The sequence below is a fragment of the Moschus berezovskii genome, chromosome 16 (assembly GCF_049115385.1).
Source record: "Moschus berezovskii isolate FMDL1 chromosome 16, NW_MosBer_1.0, whole genome shotgun sequence".
Taxonomy (NCBI): Eukaryota; Metazoa; Chordata; class Mammalia; order Artiodactyla; family Moschidae; genus Moschus; species Moschus berezovskii.
The window spans coordinates 36600472-36620096 of record NC_142475.1 but is presented as its reverse complement, the minus strand read 5'-3'; the positions used below and the strand labels follow the sequence as shown (position 1 = coordinate 36620096).

At 41.9% G+C, this 19625-nt stretch overlaps 1 protein-coding gene across 1 annotated transcript in view; it reads right to left on the bottom strand.

Annotated features, from left to right (window-relative positions):
• Positions 1-1478: 1478 nt before the first annotated feature.
• MAL2 (mal, T cell differentiation protein 2) overlaps positions 1479-19625 on the bottom strand; it is a 31510-nt gene continuing 13363 nt past the window's right edge. Inside the window, exons 2-4 of the mRNA XM_055431838.2 lie at positions 17811-17981; positions 6395-6550; positions 1479-3760 (exon numbers count right to left, since the gene is read on the bottom strand). Coding sequence (XP_055287813.1) covers positions 3689-3760; positions 6395-6550; positions 17811-17981 — 399 coding nt within the window. The 3' untranslated portion in view covers positions 1479-3688. The remainder of the gene's footprint in view (positions 3761-6394; positions 6551-17810; positions 17982-19625) is intronic.

The following is a 19625-nucleotide window of genomic DNA, read 5'->3' as shown; positions in this document are numbered from 1 at the left end:
CTTGCCATTGCCTTCTCCGGTCTGGCATATGCAGAGGTGCATATTCATACTTCCTGTGTAAAGGTTGAATGGTGTTATCTCAGACTAGAAAGCCTTTCTAATGTCAGTTCCAGGGGTGAGCAAAAAGCCAGGTCAATTTAGGACTTGATGAATGAAGGCTAAATCGATGTAAGGCAATGGAGTGACAGAAGCCCCTAGTCCAGAACCAGAATGAATGGACCAGAGCAATATTCAGGCAGTCTGGAGAACTTTGCAGACCACAGTCGCTTCACTTTTTCCCCATTATGCAAATTTGATCTAAGTTCTTACAGCTAAACTCATGAGCCCTTGGTTGTGACAAAAAAAAAAAGTTCTAGAAGGTATAATCTATCATAAGCAGTTTTGTGTGTTAAGCATCCTTCTAAAATCTTTGAAAGGCTGCTGCTACTGCTGCTAAGTTGCTTCAGTCGTGTCTGACTCTGTGCGACCCCATAGATGGCAGCCCACCAGGCTCCCCTGTTCCTGGGATTCTCCAGGCAAGAACACTGCATTTCGTTCTCCAATGCATGAAAGTGAAGAGTGAAAGTGAAGTCGCTCAGTCGTGTCCAACTTGCAGCAACCCCAGGGACTGCAGCCTACCAGGCTCCTCTGTCCATGGAATTTTCCAGGCAAGAGTACTGGAGTGGGGTGCCATTGCCTTCTCCGACATTTTGATATACTGGGTATTAGAACATATGAATCTGAGGGGAAAGAGCTATATTTTTGGTTATACAAAATTTGTAAAATCTGGGAGGACTAAGGGATCCACAACCATGATGAACCTGGACTTTGCAGCCAGACTGAGGTTTACATACCAGCTTTTCCACTTGATAGGGAAATGACCCTGGGTGTTTCTTATGGTCTGTGTTGTGGCTCCCTTGTCTTCGAAATGTGACAATAATATCTACTCCATAGAGTTGTTACAATGAGGATTAAATTAGTTAATATTTGAAAAAAAAGTTCAGAACACTGCCTGGCACATATTACGCCTATATAAATCCTTTTAAAATAAAATAAAGTATAATTTAAGCTTCCTTTATAATACTTCCCTAGTGGCTCAGACAGTAATGCATCTGCCTACAATGCAGGAGACCTGGGTTCAATCCCTGGGTCGGGAAGATCCCCTGGAGAAGGAAATGGCAACCCACTCCAGTACTCTTGCTTGGAAAATGCCATGGATGGAAGAGCCTGGTAGGCTACAGTCCACAGGGTCGTGAAGAGTCGGACATGACTGAGCAACTTCACTTCACTTATAATACTTTCAAAGAGTTACCTCTTAAATCTTCACCAAAAATAAAAATAAAAAAGACTTGCTGGCAAGGACTGTCTTTTACTTAGAAATGTTTAAAGCAGAACGATGATATATTATGAGTCTAGAAGCTCCAAATCTGTCAAGTTTATATCAAATCTTTAACTGAATTTCAAAGTGAATTGTATAAAAAATAGATGATCCCCAAAGATTATCAAATGAATACTTTATTAGAGTCATAACACTTATAAAATAAATTTATTTTCATCATGGACTTACCAGATTTTAAGACCAACCAACACTTTCTCATTTTTACAGCTAAGGTATACAAAGAAATTCTCAAATGCTATAATTTTTGTTCAGTGCTTTGTCAGTCAACTCCCAAATCTAGATCATGATTAATCTACAATTCTAAGTATTCACAGTTAAATGACTTCTAGGCTTGGTTCTTTATGATCGAGAAGCAATCCATTTATAAAGGTGCCACCAAGGCAGTTTCATGAAATCATTTAATTTAATGCCACCAAGCAGCATGGACCTGTTATACCATGGAAATAAAAATATAACCTCACGACTAAATCTAGCAGACTTTTAACAATTCCAGCTGGAATGGATGATATATCCTTATGGCACATTTATGACTTTGTAATAGACCATTTATAATACAGGTTTAAGTGTGTAGTATGGAACTGGAAAAACCAAGGAAGTTGGATTTTTATAGAAAAGCTATGATAAGTCATAAGACTGGTTTCCTCTTGCCACATATTAAATATACCTTTTATCTTTACAGTTACATCACAAACCAAACCCTAATAAGATTCTTCTTCCTAAGGGATTATTACATAAACAGCATTTGATCACTGAGCATTGATTATGCTGCTCATTCAGGATTGTTCCATGTTCCATGAAATCTAGCTGCTCAACTTATACATGGCACTTGTAGGGGATGATTCAACCAAAATACAAAGGGCTGAAAAGTATAAAATAATCAAAAGCCCTCTTTTCCCAGAAGTAGCCCTCTTGGGGCAAGAGATAAGTATCTCATTTGGACAGGCGGTGTGAGCTGGGGCCTAACTCTAACTTGTTCTCAAGCCATTTTGGCACTTTGCCATGACCAGGGTCTCCGAGGTGGGTTAAAATACTTTTCTGTGCTATTCACAGAGATAGCTTTTGTGACCACTGTTGCTTAAAAACTGATTCTATGTATTTCTCACCAGTGCAAAACAACATAGGACTATTCTCTAGATGAGAATCTACAACTTTAAGTTACATCTCATGTTCTGTTTGAATTTAACTTAGAGTCATGTAAAAGAATTAGAAGTAAAAAGTTTACCCTTTGGAGAGCTCTATTGGGTAAAGTCGAAGATATCCACATAAAAATACTTATCTATTCATGCACAGGACAAACAGCTGCTATTTGAAGCATAAATAAACCCAAAGTAAAACATTAGGCACTAGATACCCATTTCAGGAGTGGCTTAGGGGTCTCTGGGGCTCTCGTTTTAAGAATGCCAGGTAAGCATTTTGCTCAGTTGTTAGGAAAACACTTAGGTGGATTAAGCCACTAGGGTTCACTTCATAAATTACTTTTTCTTGTACTCAAGAGTCTGCTTGAATTAGCTTCAGAATCTATAGCTGCTTCAAGGGTACATGTTTGACCATTAACCCAAAGGCAATGTGATTATTGAATGAGACTAAATATTATGTGGCTTGTCAAATTCACTTTAGACCTTTGAGGATCAGTTCAATAAAATACAAAACCCATAACTAAGGTTTTAAACCAGAGGTCAGCAACGATAGCCTGTAGCCCACAGGTCAAGTTCAGCCTGCTGCTGGTTTTTGTAAATAAAGATTTATTGGAACACACAGCTACACTCACTCATTTCATATTGTCTGTGGCTGTTTTCATGGTAACAGCAGAGGTGAGTACTTCTGACAGAGACTGTGTGGCTCTCAAAACCTAAAATATTTACTATATCTGTTCCTTCAGAGAAAAAGAATGCTGATCTCTATTTTACACTCAGACACAGAGTTCAGTGGGAACCTTATTTTAAATTTGTTTTTCTTCGAGAGTTTTAGTTACCTATTAAAATTAAGGTTCAGGTGATTTGGCAACTAAACACAAGAGATACCCCTTTTTCATGAATGATATCTATATGTTTCATGGATGTAAAGGGAAATTTTCTTTAAAATGAGAAAAAAAAGAGACAGATAAATGTAAAACTAAAGGCCATTTCTCTGTTTAACATCATAATAAAATTTCCATCCATGAAATGAACCAAATTTATAGATTCTCTCCATATACCAAACAAATTACTTTGGGGATATTGTTACATCTGAACAAAACAGTACCCAAATTGATCAAGACATAAAAAGTACACAAATTAAACTAACACACAAGCACTTAGTTTTTAAGGAGTGTTACGGCCGCCATCTTCGTAAAGCCAGACCCAGACTGCAACCATAACAAGCTGTCGTCACAAAGGCAAAAATCTAAGAAAGAAGAAACAAAAATTCTTATCAGATTTATAACACTGACTTCAAGAAATCATTCGTCCAAAGGAACAACTGTCTGAAAACTGATCAGCCTACTTAAAGACACTTCAACACTTAAGAAAACTAAATCACTAAGATGATTTAGATTCATCTTTTTTTTTTTTTTGGATGATTTTATCCCCTCATACCATTAACCCCTTCTTTTAAACATTCTAGCCCCTAATAATGGGACATCATTTGTGGACAGCCTTAGGTTGAGCCTTTGTTCACACACTGGACTCACTTGTTAGGCACTGGTGAGACCCTTAACATGGTGCATATTCAAAACTTCATGATGAGATGTCTACCTGCACTGTGATCTCACAGCCACACAGAGTGCAGCTCTCAGGGCCCAAGGATGGAGCATATTATTTCTGTGACAATGGGAGTGACAACTTAGAGCTAAACAGAGAAAACCCACAGGAATGAATCATCACGTTGGTGTGGGAGATAGTTCTCAAATGTGCATGAGTTCTGAATCACTGTCCTTCATATTCAAAAAGGATTTTTTTTTAGCATCAACTATGTGTGCATCAGTACATTTGGTACATATAAACAAGTAACAGGTATTGTCCTCACCCTTCTGGGGTTTATAATCCATAGAAAACTCCCCAAATCATTCAATATGTGAAAACATTACGATGTTGCACAGGAATCCTTTTACCAGGAAACCAGAGCACTGAAAAGTAATATCAGATCCCCCTACAGAACATTTTTACAGTGTAATTACCGAGCTGCTACTTTCCCCACCCTTCTTCTGCTGGTTGTCTCTCAGGTACATCTCTCTTTTAAGAAAACTTTACTAGCGTACAGTTGCTTTCCCATGTTATGTTAGTTTCTAGAGCACAGCAAAGTGAATCAGGTATACATTTACATGTTTATCTTACATCTCTGATCTAGGCATTTCTTTTCTGTTGAAAGAGAATGACCACTTTATTTTAAAGTACAAACGTGAATATTTAATCAGAACATGAAAATAAATCACAACCCCCGCAAATTCTGAAAAGCTGACAAATGTCACAAATATTCCCAAATCTAAAACAACAGTTTTGTTTTACTACCTGCCTGTTAACATCTTACTTCTGAGGACCCACTTTCTCTGCTATCCTTTCACAAGACTATTTCAGGAGACAATAGCATGAGAGAGATTTTGTAATCTTGGATAAAATCCACTGTTGCTTCTTTGATGGTTGATTAAAATTTGTTTTGTTTCATTTCAATAACAAACAAAGTTTCTTTCGGCTTTATATGTATTTGTAGTAACATTCAAACTGTGCAGGTTTGTCAAATTTGGGAGACTCTCTATCATGTTTCATACATGATTTATAAAATTTCAGGATATTTCGAAATTTCTTGAGGAACGATACTCTTAAACCACAAATCTCAAAGTGTAAATCTTACCGCACTTTGAGTTGCTCACATGTAGTTACAATTGCCCTCCATGTCTTCCTTGTACTGGCAGATGATGAAATTTACATTCTCCCCATTGAATTCTGGGGGCCTTTATGCATGTGGCTCCCTTAGTTCTATTTATAATACTGCTCTAATGTTTGCACAGAATTTCTGATAAGTTCTATCTCAAGTGATTCTCATAAAAAAAGAAAGCCTGGTGCATTTTTTATTTTATGTCAAAGTTTACATCTGCCAGGAGGGAGTTTCTGCTTTGACCAGGAGTCCACTTACATTTTTGTGCATCATTTGATCTGATCTGCAAGGTGGTTCCCCGTGTTGTGAGTCAGTTCATCAGCTCAGCGGATTTCACTCACCACTCTGGGCTGACTGGTCCCTGCATGAATGATGACTTTTGATATCTATTACTAGTGAAAAGGAGTTCTCTCTCTGAGGCAGAGGTCGCCAACCTCCGGGATTTAATGCCTGATGATCTGAAGTGGAACTGATGTAATCATAATAGAAATAAACTGCACAATAAATGTAATGTGCTTGAGTCATCCTGAAACCATTCCCCTGCACCCCTGGTCTGTGAAAAAATTGTCTTCCACAGAACTAGTCCCTGGTGCCAGAAAGATTGGAGACCGACTGCTGCTCTAAGGTATACTGAAATGTAAAATGAGGGACTCAACAGAACATCACAAATGAATGGCTCATGCATTTAAGTGTTATTAAAACTCAGAAACTAAAGATTTACTTCTTTCAGAGTGTGTGGGTAAAATGGGGGTTAATGCAGAACTTAAAGCATGGAGAAGTTTACTAAGGCAGCTTCACTTAGGCAGAAAAAGGCAAAGACAAATCTGTGTCTGTGACAGAGACCATGTCTGAAGCTGCACGGAGTAGAAAGCACAATTCATTCTTTTCACAAGGTAGACTTTGCTGTGCAAGGCCCATCACTAGCACGCATGTAGGCATGGTCTTATATGAATGCCAGCCTCCCGGAGCTTCAGTGTCATCATCCACAGCACCAGGGTACTGACTGCACTTGGCTCAGCTCATAAGGTTAACTGTACAGATAAACAGCTATTATATGTCTAATGCTGATGGCTATTATTAAAGAAAACTACTGTTGCTGGAGGAGTTTCTTAGAGACCTTGATGGGGGAGGGGAAGCGTGGGTAAACAGTGTTCATCCCGCACTTACTGTGGCTGCCACGTTTATGTTATACTGGTTATCACTCAGGAGTAACTCCACAGTCGTGGTTCTATTGCAGCGGAGGTCGTGCAGCGACGTGGTGGCTGCCTCCAGCAAAAAGGCTCCAAAGTAGAATACAAAGACTGTAAAATGGTAAGCGAAGTCCTGAAAGAGGATGGAAAAGAGAGACATCTACCAGTAAAGAGAATAAGCTTTTCCAAGTGTTTCTTATTTCGAACCAAGTTTAGGTTCAGGAAAAACAGAACCTTTAATCAAACAGTCTTTAACCACATTGGCCATTTCTTTTGGCTCCCTTAGCAATGTCAAGCTGTTAGAATCCCAAGGAAAATCAACCAACTTGTTGTAATTGGCACAGTGGCAAACCTTTGGATAGACTGAATTTTATAAAATACATAATTCAGTTTAGATAAGGCACCATAGAATTCCTGTCCTTAAAATTCAAGTAAAACAGCATTTTAATTTTATCTTGTTAGAGTAATTATATAACTATATATAATAACATATACACAGATTTCATACATTATATAATAACATATATACAGAGTTCATAATTAAGCATTTTATTTTTGAGCAGTTTTTATTTTTATTCATTAGATTGTCATTCCATACACTGAAAAACATAGAATATCTATGAAATCATTGAATTCAATACCATATCTCTAGACATTTTAAAAAACAAAGTAAATATATAGTTCTACAAAAAGTAGAGGAAATTTTCATGCAAAACAACATTTATTAAGTTATTTTATCTGTCACTGGCATTAATGTGACACATAACTATTAAAATTCACATTGTCTAACCTGACTCAATGTACCATCAACACACTGCTATGTATTTTTGTTAACAATTTCTATAGCAGGCACTTCACATTTATTATTAATCACCCTTCCAACCACCATTTATTATTTCCATTTAACTAACAAGGAATTTCTTCTTTTTTTTTTTTGTGAAGTGATGAAATGACTGTCCTAAAGCCCAACAAAGCTGAACTTCTGAAGGGAGACCTCAAACCTACACCAGTCTGTCTGATTCCAAAGTCCACTTGCTTTCTTCTCTATGAAACTGCTCCTGAGACAGCTATAGTACAAAATAAAAAAAAAAAAAAGGAACACTGCATGGCTTTTGTGTAAATGCCCATTCAGCAAGCAAAACTGTCTAGGGAAATTGTTTTTATTCTCCCTAGAACAAAAAGGACAAAGTTAACTAACTAGGAATGAGAATTACCAATGGTACAGTGCTAAAAATGCTTTCTACTTAATGCTTCTAATTTATAAATGACCCACCAATGCCTCCAAAAGATGTAAGAAAAAAGTTATATACTAGTCACATGTCTAATCTATAGGAGAAATGCTTAAACATTTACATGTGGTTAGTCAATAAATGTTCATTGCTGAAGGTCACAAAATCCAGTGCCACTACTTTGAGAGATAAAATGCAAGAGTTGGGCCTTACTTAAGGTAGTAATAAAGACTGAGAGAAAAACATGTTTCAGACCATTCAGACTCATCTAATTTACCAAAGGAGACTCTCAGAAATGGCTCATTTCACCCCAGAAGGAATGGGACGAGGTGGGTGACAAGGCCTGAAACTCTTGGGATGATGTGGTCTTTGCTTGCTTTGCCAGCCTCATCTGATGTCACCTTCTTTCCTCTTTGAACAACAGCCACGCTGGTCTCATTTTGGTCCCAAGGAATCACTCTATTCCTCAAGATTGGTACTCTTTACACGTGGCGATCTCTCTGACTGAAAGAGTCTTCCCACAACCAATGCCATGTGCACCTACCCTCCAGCCCTCTACACACACACCCCCAAATACCACCGTTCCATTCCTGCCTAATTTTGCCTCCTCCCTCCTTGGGCTTCCCTGATGGCTCAGCAAGTAAAGAATTCACCTGCAATGTAAGAGGCACAGGAGACAGATTCATTCCCTGGGGTGGGAAGATCCCCTGGAGAAGGGTATGGTAACCCACTCCAATATTCTTGTCTGGAAAATTCCATGAACAGAGGAGCCTTGCAGTCTACAGTCCATGGGGTTTGCAAATAGTCCGACACAACTGAGCACATGGCACATACGCTCCTTTACAGGAGCATCAGAACTGAGCTGTGGCAAAGGCTTTCAGATCCAATCCTGTTTCCTCCCCCTGCATCTTTCATAGGCGTTACCATCCAATAAACTTCCTGCACGTTCAGCTTTGTGTGGCCTGGGTCATCCCATCCCATCCTTCACATTAGCCTTAGGGTCCCATGTACCACAAAGTATGGGTTTCCCAGGTGGTGCTAATGATAAAGAACCTGCCTGCCAATGCAGGAGACTTAAGAGACGTGGGTCCAACCCCTGGGTGGGGAAGATCCCCTGGAGAAGGAAATGGCAACCCATTCCAGGATTCTTGCTTAGAGAATCCCATGGACAGAGGAACCTAGTGGGCTACAATCCATGGGGTCACAAAGAGCTGGACACGACTGAAGAGATTCAGCATGAAAGCACCCTAAAATGTAAGAGGAACTCATGGTAACTGTGGTGAGAAAATCACTGTCAGCTCCTGGAGTTACAGAATCAGGCATATTACCTGTATTGGGGAATTACACATGTTGGAAAAGCATCTCCTGGTGTCCCCCTGGGCCCTTGTAGGGAAGGGACACTTGATCTTGAGATAAGAAAGGATGAAGTATCCAGAACTGCCCATGATGAATGGTATTCTCTCAAAGCCACCAAACTCATACAGTCACAACACTGCTTCTTTAGGTGGGAAGGGGGCATCAGAGTTCAAGCTGAGCTGGGATAGTGGGCCTGAGTCTGTTCTGTGAGCAGGTGGCCCAGGCCCCCAAGTCATCCACCAGGATGCCCTCCTTCCTCAGCCCAAGCCTATAGCCACGTGGGGGAGGAGATCCCCAGGGTCCAGATGAAGGGGAAGAAAAACACCTGAGCTTGTTTCTCGTGGCGTGATGGGCTGTCACAAGGTGAAAAGGGACAGCAGCTGTATTACACATGCTTTAGAGACACATTCAGAGCTGGCTGTGAAAGAGCAGTTAGGGAATATCTTCCTAATGGATGGAACTCTGAGTGGTGCAGCATGTCATACACTTTGTTAAGAAAGCAAAGTGGCCCAAGGTGAGAACACACAGAGTCTCATCCGCAGTGGGGAAAGGTCTGGCAAGCTGGTCAGGGCCCTGGAAAATAAAAGTTCAGAGACAAGGAAGTATGGAGCAGGGAGATGAACATATGGGATTAGGCATGAAATGTGAAGTGTGACCTTTCTTTTATGTGGTCATGCCCACTAGGAGATGGACATGGCACCCCACTCCAGTACTCTTGCCTGGAAAATCCCATGAATGGAGGGGACTAGTAGGCTATAGTCCATGGGGTTGCGAAGAGTTGGACATGACTGAGCGACTTTGCTTTCACTTTTCACTTTCATGCATTGGAGAAGGAAATGGCAACCCACTCCAGTGTTCTTGCCTGGAGAATCCCAGGGACGGAGGAGCCTGGTGGGCTGCCATCTATGGGGTCTCACAGAGTCAGACACAACTGAAGCGACTTAGCAGTAGCAGCAGCAGCCCACTAGAGTCATCCACATGGAAGATGACCTGGCCAGTTGATGCAGCCAATTAAACAGCAGAGACATTACTTAGCCAACCAACGTCCATCTAGTCAAAGCTATGGTTTTCTAGTAGTCACATATGGATGTGAGAGTTGAACTATAAAGAAAGCTGAGTGCCAAAGAACTGACGCTTTTGAACTGTGGTGTTGGAGAAGGCTCTTGAGAATCCCTTGGACTGCAAGGAGATCAAACCAGTCAATCCTCAAGGAAATTAATCCTGAACATTCTGTGGAAGGACTGATGTTGAAGCTGAAATTCCCATACTCTGGCCACCTGATGGGAAGAACTGACTCCTTAGAAATGACCCTGATGCTGGGGAAGCCTGAAGGCAGGAGAAGGGGATGATAGAGGATGAGATGGTTGGATGGCATCACCAACTCGATGGTAATGAGTTTGAACAAGCTCGAGGAGTTGGTAGCCCTAGCGTGCTGCAGTCTGTGGGATCGCAAGGAGTCAGACACGACTGAGCGACTGAACTCACTGATCTGGTTCCTGGCATGATGGGCACATGAACACAGTGGCCATGGCTGGGGAGGTGAGTCTACGTCACGGCCCAATAGTGCAGAATCCCAACAGCCAAAGCTGACAAGCCTCTTACCCGTATACATCAGAGGCCAGACGGAATGAAAACCACAATCACAGAAAACTAACCACACTGATCACGAGGATCACAGCCTTGTCTAACTCAATGAAACTATGAGCTATGCCATGTAGGGCCACCCAAGACAAATAGGTCACAGTGGAGAGTTCTGACAAAGCGTGGTCCACTGGAGAAGGGAATGGAAAACCACTTCAGCATTCTTTCCTTGAGAACCCCATGAACAGTGTGAAAAGCTGACCTACCTCTTGCCTTTTCTGAATGTTGGATGTGCCAGCAACAGAGACTGATTTTGAGACCCTGACACGGTGCCTTTCTCACCTGGTATCAAACTCAGTTCCCATCTTCCTGGGAGGCATAAAGGTTCATTCTCACAAAATGGACACTCACTGTGAATACGGATTTGCTTTACCTCTCTGCAGAACCTCTGCCACTACCACTGTCCAGGGACTTACAGAATATACCTGATTTATCAGCATCCACTCAATACATCTGACCAAGGGATTAACTTCTCAGCAGAGGATGAGTGGGAATGGGCCCACAACCCTGAGTTGTCTCCTATCCTGCACCATCTGGGAACCACTGGCTGGCCTGACAGCATGCTGGGATGGCTGGCTGAAGGCACGGCCTGGATGAACCACCCTGTGAGGATGTGTGGCCATACTTCAGGATCCAGTAGATAGAATGAAGAAGAGTTTTCAACCTGGCGTTGTGTCCCCATTGGAAGAGTGGGAACCAAGTGTGGAAGGAGTTTCTCCTCTTACTATCCTCACTCCCAGTGACCTCATGAAAGACTTTTTAACTGCTGTCCCTGCACTCTGGACTCTGCATGATCAGAGGTCCCACCCCGGGGGGTGTACTCTTGCTAGAGGATCCAGCAAGCAGCCCATTGACTGCAAGCTATGACTGCTACCTGTGTGCTTTGATTCTTTGAGCTCAGGGATCAAAAGGTGAGAGGAGGGGGTCACCATCTTGACAAGAGAAGGTGTGGCTGCTGATACCCAGGAGGGCGGGAAGGAGTTTATGTGGAACTTGGGTGCTCTACTCGGGGTCCTGTTAGAACCCTCTTGCCCAACTGTGAGTAAAATGGAGCAACACTGGCGTGAAAAGGATATAGTTACCAGAGGGCTTACAGTCCTTCAGGCGGAAGGGATTGGATTATACCACCAGGTAAACCGCAGAGACCAGCAGATGTGAAGTGCTCAGTAAGAGGAGTTTAAAATGGTCAGTGGAGCTGGGGAGGTGATCGAGACCTTGTGGCTCTGAGACCAGCTCCAGTCAGAGGGGCTGCAGTTTGTCTCTGTAGCTTCTCTAAGTTCTGCTTCAGGAAGAGAGGTACCCTGGGACCTTGGAGGAGCAATGCCCCCCACATATATGGCGGAGTGGATCCATGGCGTGCTGGAAGAAGTCTGGGGTGTCTTCAGATGCATGAGTGTCCCTTCTAGACATAACCTGACATTCCACTGTGAGGACCACAGTCAGCTGACAGCTTTGGCTTCAGTGGATTTGGAATCTGCTGCTGAGACTGGGCTAAGCCCCTGTTCTCCTCTGGCAGCCCACAGCCAGTGATGGTGCAGCGTGGACACTGGTACCTGGCCACTTTCACCCAACACAAGAGTCTGAAAGGGAAGGCTGTGCTCTGAAGCTTCATACTAGGCTGGCCAAGACTTTGTCACACTCTAAGACTTCTTTGCTTTATCTTACCTCTTCCTTCTTTTAAAGGTGTTGCCTCCTTCCCTTTCCCTCAAAAAAAAAAAACACAAAAAAACTTTTGTACTTCAAAATCCATCTTAGAATCCACATCCCAGTGGCCTGGAGATGACATATATATATATGCTATCCTCATTCCGTTCTTGGCCACTGACATAATTATAATTATTGCATCAGGCTTCCCAGGTGGCTCAGTGGTAAAGAATCCACTTGCCAATGCAAGAGATGCAGGTTTGATCCCTGGATTGGGAAGATCCTCTGGAACAGGAAACAGCACCCACTCCAATATTCTTGGGCTTCCCTGGTAGCTCAGCTGGTAAAGAATCCTCCTGCAATGCAGGAGACCAGGGTTTGATCCCTGGGTTGGGAAGATCCCCTGGAGAAGGGAAAGGCTACCCACTCCAGTATTCTATCCTGCAGAGTTCCATGGACTGTACAGTCCCTAGGGTCGCAAAGAGTTGGACACGACTGAATGACTTTCATTTTCCAGTATTATCACCAGGAAAATTTCATGGACAGAGGAGCCTGGCAGGCTGCAGTCTATGGGGTCGCAAAGGAGTTGGACATGACTGAGCAACTGAATACAGACCCAATTCTTACATCCGTTGTATAATCATTTCCTCCCTGATACTGTCCACTCCAACAAACTCTTGAGAGCCTCTGCCAGTCCTACCTTGCTCACCATCGTATTTCGAGAGCCTTAGGAAGGATCAGTCACATACTAGGTGCTCAGTATATCTCCCTCCACCCTTGTCTGCAGAGCCACACCCGTGTTTATATTTGGCCACTCTGGAGATCTTATTTCAGTTCCTGCTCTGTGTGGGATGTGTGCACGAAGGTCTTCCACAATTTCACTCATTGTTTTGGACAATGAAGGTTATTTATTCTAAGCCAGAGGGTCTCAAAGGTGCATGTACATCAGAAACACTTGAAAAGTTTGTTAAAACACAGACTACTGGGCCCCAGCCCCAGAATTTCTGACTTAGATGTCTGGGTGGAACCTGAGAATCTGTATTCCTAACAAGTTCCCAGGTAATGACAGTGCTGCGGGGCAGGGACCACCCTTTGTGGACCACCTGCTTGAAGCCCTTGGCACTCCTCCATTAGCAGAGGAGCCCATCTTCTTTCTGAGTTTTCTTCACACACTTTTGCTTCTCTGCCAATCTTCCCAACACTCACACACCCCAGAGTGTAGCTCATCTGCCTTCACCACCAGTAAACTCAGCCTCAACTACCTGAATCTTTTCAGCAGCAAGTTACTCTCTCCCACAGTCTTACCTCCAGACCAGTCATGTTTTGCTTCTTGGCTCAGGATCAAAGTTTCACTAACTATTAAAAAAGAAAAAAACTGCACTGTATATAGAGGGATCTTCTTTTACACAATGGCAGCATGAAAAAAGGATAATAGTCACTCTGAGCTTTAATTTTCTCATTTGTAAAAATGAGGACAACACTAGTTTCCCATAAGGTCAAAGAGGCAAATGAATGTGACAACAGAAAACAAAGCTCAGGACATTTTAAGATATCAAGTGATTTCCACACTAGGCAAACGATCACATGTGTTCCAGCTACATATTGAAGAATAAAGGGAAACCTCTTGAAAACTGTACAGGACCTTTCTTTTGGGGCATATCTTTTATTTCTCTAACATACATCTTTCCTTACCACTCCACTTCTCAAAAAAGGGAAATAAATGTGAGATCTCCTGTTTAAAGTTAGGTGAAATGATACCACCCTTATGGCAGAAAGTGAAGAGGAACTAAAGAGCCACTTGATGAAAGTGAAAGAGGAGAGAGAAAAACCTGGCTTAAAACACAACATTCAGAAAACTAAGATCATGGCATCTGGTCCCATCACTTCACGACAAATAGATGGGAAAACAATGGAAGCAGTGAGAGACTTTATTTTCTTGGGCTCCAAAATCATGGCAGATGGTGACTGCAGCCATGAAATTAAGACATTTGCTCCTTGGAAGAAAAGCTATGACCAACCTAGACAGCATGTTAAAAAGCAGAGACATGACTTTACCAACAAATGTCCGTCTAGTCAAAGCTATGATTTTTCCAGTAGTCATGTATGGATATGAGAGTTGGACTATAAAGAAAGCTGAGTGCTGAAGAATTTATGCTTTTGAACTATGGTGTTGGAGAAGACTCTGGAGAGTCCCTTGGACTGCAAAGAGATCTAACCAGTCAATCCTCAAGGAAATCAGTCCTGAATATTCATTGGAAGGACTGATGCTGAAGCTGAAGCTCCAATATTTTGGCCACCTGACACAAAGAACTGACTCCTTGGAAAAGACCCTGATGCTGGGAAAGATTGAAGGCAGGAGGAAAAGGGGATGACAGAGGATGAGAAGGTTGGATGGCATCACCAACTTGATGGACATGAGTTTGAGCAAGTTTGGGGAGTTGGTGATGGACAAAGAAGCCTGGTGTGCTGCAGTCCACAGGGTCGCAAAGGGTCGGATACGACTGAGCAACTGATCTGAACTGAACTGAAATGGTATTATTACTTCTGCATCATACACAATAAGAAAAACCATCTCAAAATTAAAATCTGCTTCCTTCCCCAAGTTAGTTTTTAGCACTTACTATATGTTACTCAGTGTGTGTGTGTATGTGTGTGTTCTCTGTCATGTCTGACTCTTTGTGACCCCCATGGACTATAGCCGGCCAGGCTCCTTTGTCCATGGGATTTTCCAGGCAGGAATACTGGAATGGATTGACATTTCCTCCTCCAGGGGATCTTCCTGATTCAGGGATTGAACCTGCATCTCCTTCACTGGCAGGCAGATTCTTTACCACTAGCACCACCTGGGAAGCCAGGTGGATATGTAACAGGATGTTATTACATATTATATTTTTATTTCACCATTTACACCAACACTAGAAAAAATACTGAAGATATCAGTCATGAATGCTAATTAAATCTCATATCAGTATAAACTAGAAGCTATACATATTGTAGGTAATATCCTACAATGAACAGTTCTAGAAAATAATTTCTCTATCAAAATGCATTCCTGCTTCCTTCATGCATGGCATACAGATGACAGACATTAAACAATTATCATGGGGGGAAGCAATAATTTTTTAAGCAATTAATGTTTAACAATTCCAGAAGGCAGCAATTAAAAATTGTTACCATCTGGTGACGACTGCATGATACTCATGGCTCAAAAATTCTCCTGGCTGAGTGTACAAAATAAATTACAAAACTTATCAAAAGCAACCACGTGGTCAGAAATGACTAACAATGCAGAAAATCACAAAAGAAGGGGGAAAGGATGCCCTTTCTAAATACTATGGAAGCATACAAGCAAATTTCTTGAAGGCAAGAGTTGGCTTTTTGGAACTATACCCTCTGTATGAAAAGACAGTACTAATAACCTCCACACTGGGTACTGTGTGTTGCTGTCCCCAGCTTTCTCTCAGTAAAAGTGGACTACTCTAACTAAAAACCCATAAGATGAACTCTGCAGCTGACCTATGGAACAGACTGGTCATTTCAACTGTGCCTTTAATAAAGTGGTTCAATTAAAAAAAAAAAAGCAACCAAAACATGTTTTATTGTATGAACATCAGATACAATGCAACAAAAACTGGGAAGAAATACAAGTTTAGAAAACCTAATTAAACCTAATAAATTTAGAAAAAATATTAATGCTTGGGCTCAATACCAAAGATAAGGCTCAATATGAGCAAAAGAGAAAAAGAGGATATGAATGTACATCTAATAAAACCAGGAGTGATATCAGAAACATATTTAAACACTGGTAAGACATGTGCCTCAACCAGTTAGGACGCTGAGCATTGCAGGATCCTGGAGACTCACTACTTTTCCAGATATTTACGCTTTATTTGCCGTGCTATTAGGAAGTCCAGGAAGGTCCCAAAGAAAGGGTCAGATTATGGGGATCAGGAAGAGGCAGTAGGTTAGGGCAAAATCTATATATTAACTAGTACCAAAGTACCAGTAGAGCTGTTCTGTTGGTACATACTGGCCAAGTACCATCTTTAAGTCTGATATTAAAAGAGCTTGGTAGCACTCTCCAACATGAAGGATTGACTGATTCATTCATGCGTTATTAAAAGAAAATCAGGCATTTAGAAAAAGGCAATTAAGCATCTATAATACTTATAACTTAAATAGGGATTTTTGATCTTCATCACTTGAACAATAATTAGAAATCTTTTCTCATCATTAATGAGAATCAAGACAAACATGAGAAATACATTGTGTCAGCAACCTAAGAAACAGGACTTTGTAAGTTTCAAACTGCAAGCCTCAACATATTCAAGGAGTTCGATGATTTACTGATTACTTACTATAAATCAGACACAAAGCTGAACACTTAATAATACACGGATTCCATTGCTCCTTAACAACATCTGGTGAGGTTGGTATTATTATTATCATTTTACAGAAGAAGAAATGAGGCTCAGTATTTTGCCCAAGGCTACTTGGTTAGTAGGTAGACCCAACTAATCTCAAAGCCTGGGCAGGATTATAACCACTGCACTACACATCCTCCTTAGCTGGCCCTGGCTAACTGAATGGGCAGTCACATTTGCTAGACTTCACTGCTGATAACATCTGAGATGATGCTCCTCAGTATGGTCTATCAGTTCAGTTCAGTTCAGTCGCTCAGGTTGCATAAGACAAAAACAGATATTTTTTCTTGCTGCTGAGTAAAACACTACCACACTCAAAAGAAACATAAACAAAGCCTGACTCAAGGTCTGACTTAAGTTTCTAACCGCCAAAGTGTGAAAGAAACCTACAGGTGGTTCTTCATGAACCTTAGTAAACTGATCACTGATGGACTGCCATTCATGCTCCACTGGGCCATTTATAGATAACCCCAGAGAACAAATGACCACAAGCATGAAAGAAATGTGACTACATGATATGAGGAAAAGGAAATGTAAGTTGACCCAATATAATGGTATCATAATTTTTAAAATGGTGGCAATTGCAAATTCATTTCTTAAAATGTATCTACTCTTGCTAATCTAGGACAGACATTGAAAATAAATATAAAATATCCCCTTGCCTTTTCTAAGTTATCTGGAGAGTACAATATAGAGCTACTTGTTTTCTGAAAAAAATATATGTATTTGGTATCTGAAGCAGGAATCAATGGAAAAGTTTAAGATATATAGCACAACATCCATCTCCCAAAAGCATCTGTTCAATAGTTCGATAACTGTAATGTGATTCATTTGTTGTGTGAAATAAAACCGTCTTTGCAGAAAGGTCATCTAACTCGTAAGGGAGTAACAGAGAGATGGTTGAGTTATGTCAATACCAGAATTGCACAAACCGGGACCCTGCTGTTCAGTTGGGCCGGCCACACAGCAGCCCCTGTGCTCTGACCTCTTCTCTCCTACTAGAGGCAATGGATAGAACCAGAGATCTGGCATCTCAGGACAGAACAAGATACTCGTAAGTTTCTCGCATTTTCTGGAAAGAGACATAAAGATCCCTTACCAGGAAATTCCAATTGGCATTAATCTGAGTCACCATGCCAGAGAGGAACACGCCCAGGAAGAGAAGGGAACAGACGAAAGCTGTCACAGACACGAACATGACCCATCCTTGCAACAGAGGTAGAGGAACATTGGAGGAGGCGACTAGGATCCACACGAGTCCTCCGAACACCTGCAGGGGAAAAGAAACACAGTGATAGATTTGGGCACAGAACTGGACATGCCTGCATTAGACTTCCGTGCTGCCTTAGTTCCTCCCCAGACCCCTGCATGTGTTCCTGCAACCCCACCAGTGACTTGTCTCCATCATTACTGGAGATGCCTTCTCTCAGCTGCAAGCAAGAGCTTCTGCTCTGGGGCCTGATCTGACTCCACACCTATTTCTGAACCTGCCTTTCTGTTGGACTCTTGTCCTCAACCTATGACCATGCTTTCACCATCTAAAAGTATTTTCTAAAAGTATTTTTGTTTAAAAGAATTTGAAAAAGAATAAATATATGTATGCGTATTATATAACCGAATCACTTCGCTATACACTGAAACACAACATTGTTAATCAACTATGCTAAAAAAAAAAATTATTTTCCTTTGACCTTGCTGCCTCTCTAGTTTCCTAAGGATTTCTTTTCAGTTCACCGTTTTTACAAATTTATCTCTCCACCTCCTCTCCTTATTACCATCTACTAGCTTCTGCTCTCGCCACCTTGCAGAGAGTCTACCAGCAAAGATCAGCCATAAATTTCTAACCGGTCACTTCTCATGGCCTTGCTTCAGTCCTTATCATGACCTATTTGTACAGGAAAGATTTGCCTATACATGGTGACTCAGATGGTAAAGAACCTGCCTACGATGCAGGAGACCTGGGTTTGATCCCTGGGTTGGGAAGATCCCCTGGAGGAGGGAACTGCTACTCACTCCAATATTCCTGCCTGGAGAATTCCATGGAGAGAGGAGCCTGGCGGGCTATAGTCAGTCCATGGCATCACAAAGAGTTGGACATGACTGAGCGACTAACGCTAACTAACTGAATAGCTGTAGCTACTGTACATGATTGGTGAAGGAAATGACAACCCACTCCAGGATTCCTGCCTGGAGAATCCCACGGACAGAGGAGCCTGGCGGGCTACAGTCCATGGGGTCCAAAGAGATGGACATGACTCAGCAACTAAACTACCACCACTGTACATGATAGAAAACAATAAAACCTCTTATCATCTATTGATGCTCTTCTATGTGTTGAACATGAGAATAAATACTTTAGGTATTTATACACCTAATATTCAATAAATACCTACTGTCTGGCACTGTGCTGGGTGAAAGGCATAAAATGGTAAATGATGGTCTCAGCCAGCACAGAGTTCATAAGAAAGAGGAAATTAAACAAGTCTCTCAAATGCTGCTTCACATGTGGCACAACTGGGCAAATGCTGGGCGCTAACTCCAGATGTGAGAAGTCAGAAAACACTGCCTAGAAGCAACAACTCAAAGGACAGTGCTAGGGAGAAGGGCAGAGGGCAGAGGAGGCTGTTTCAGGGCAGGAGGTAAATCTTGAGATGATCTGGGGCAGGGGGGCTGAGAAACAGCCTGGCAGAGCTGAGGGCAGAGCTCAGGGTGATGGAGCAGCAGGCTGGGACAGGACAGCAAAAGAGCGGATGAAGAAAATACCCAGATTTATGGCTGGGGGAGGCAGCAGTGAGTGAGCAAACAGAGGAGGAGGAGGAGTTAGCAGGTGAGACAGTTTGATGACTCTGACAGCAACAGCTCCTCCAAGCTACCACCGAAGAGATAAAGGCTAGGGGCTTTCCTGGTGGGCCAG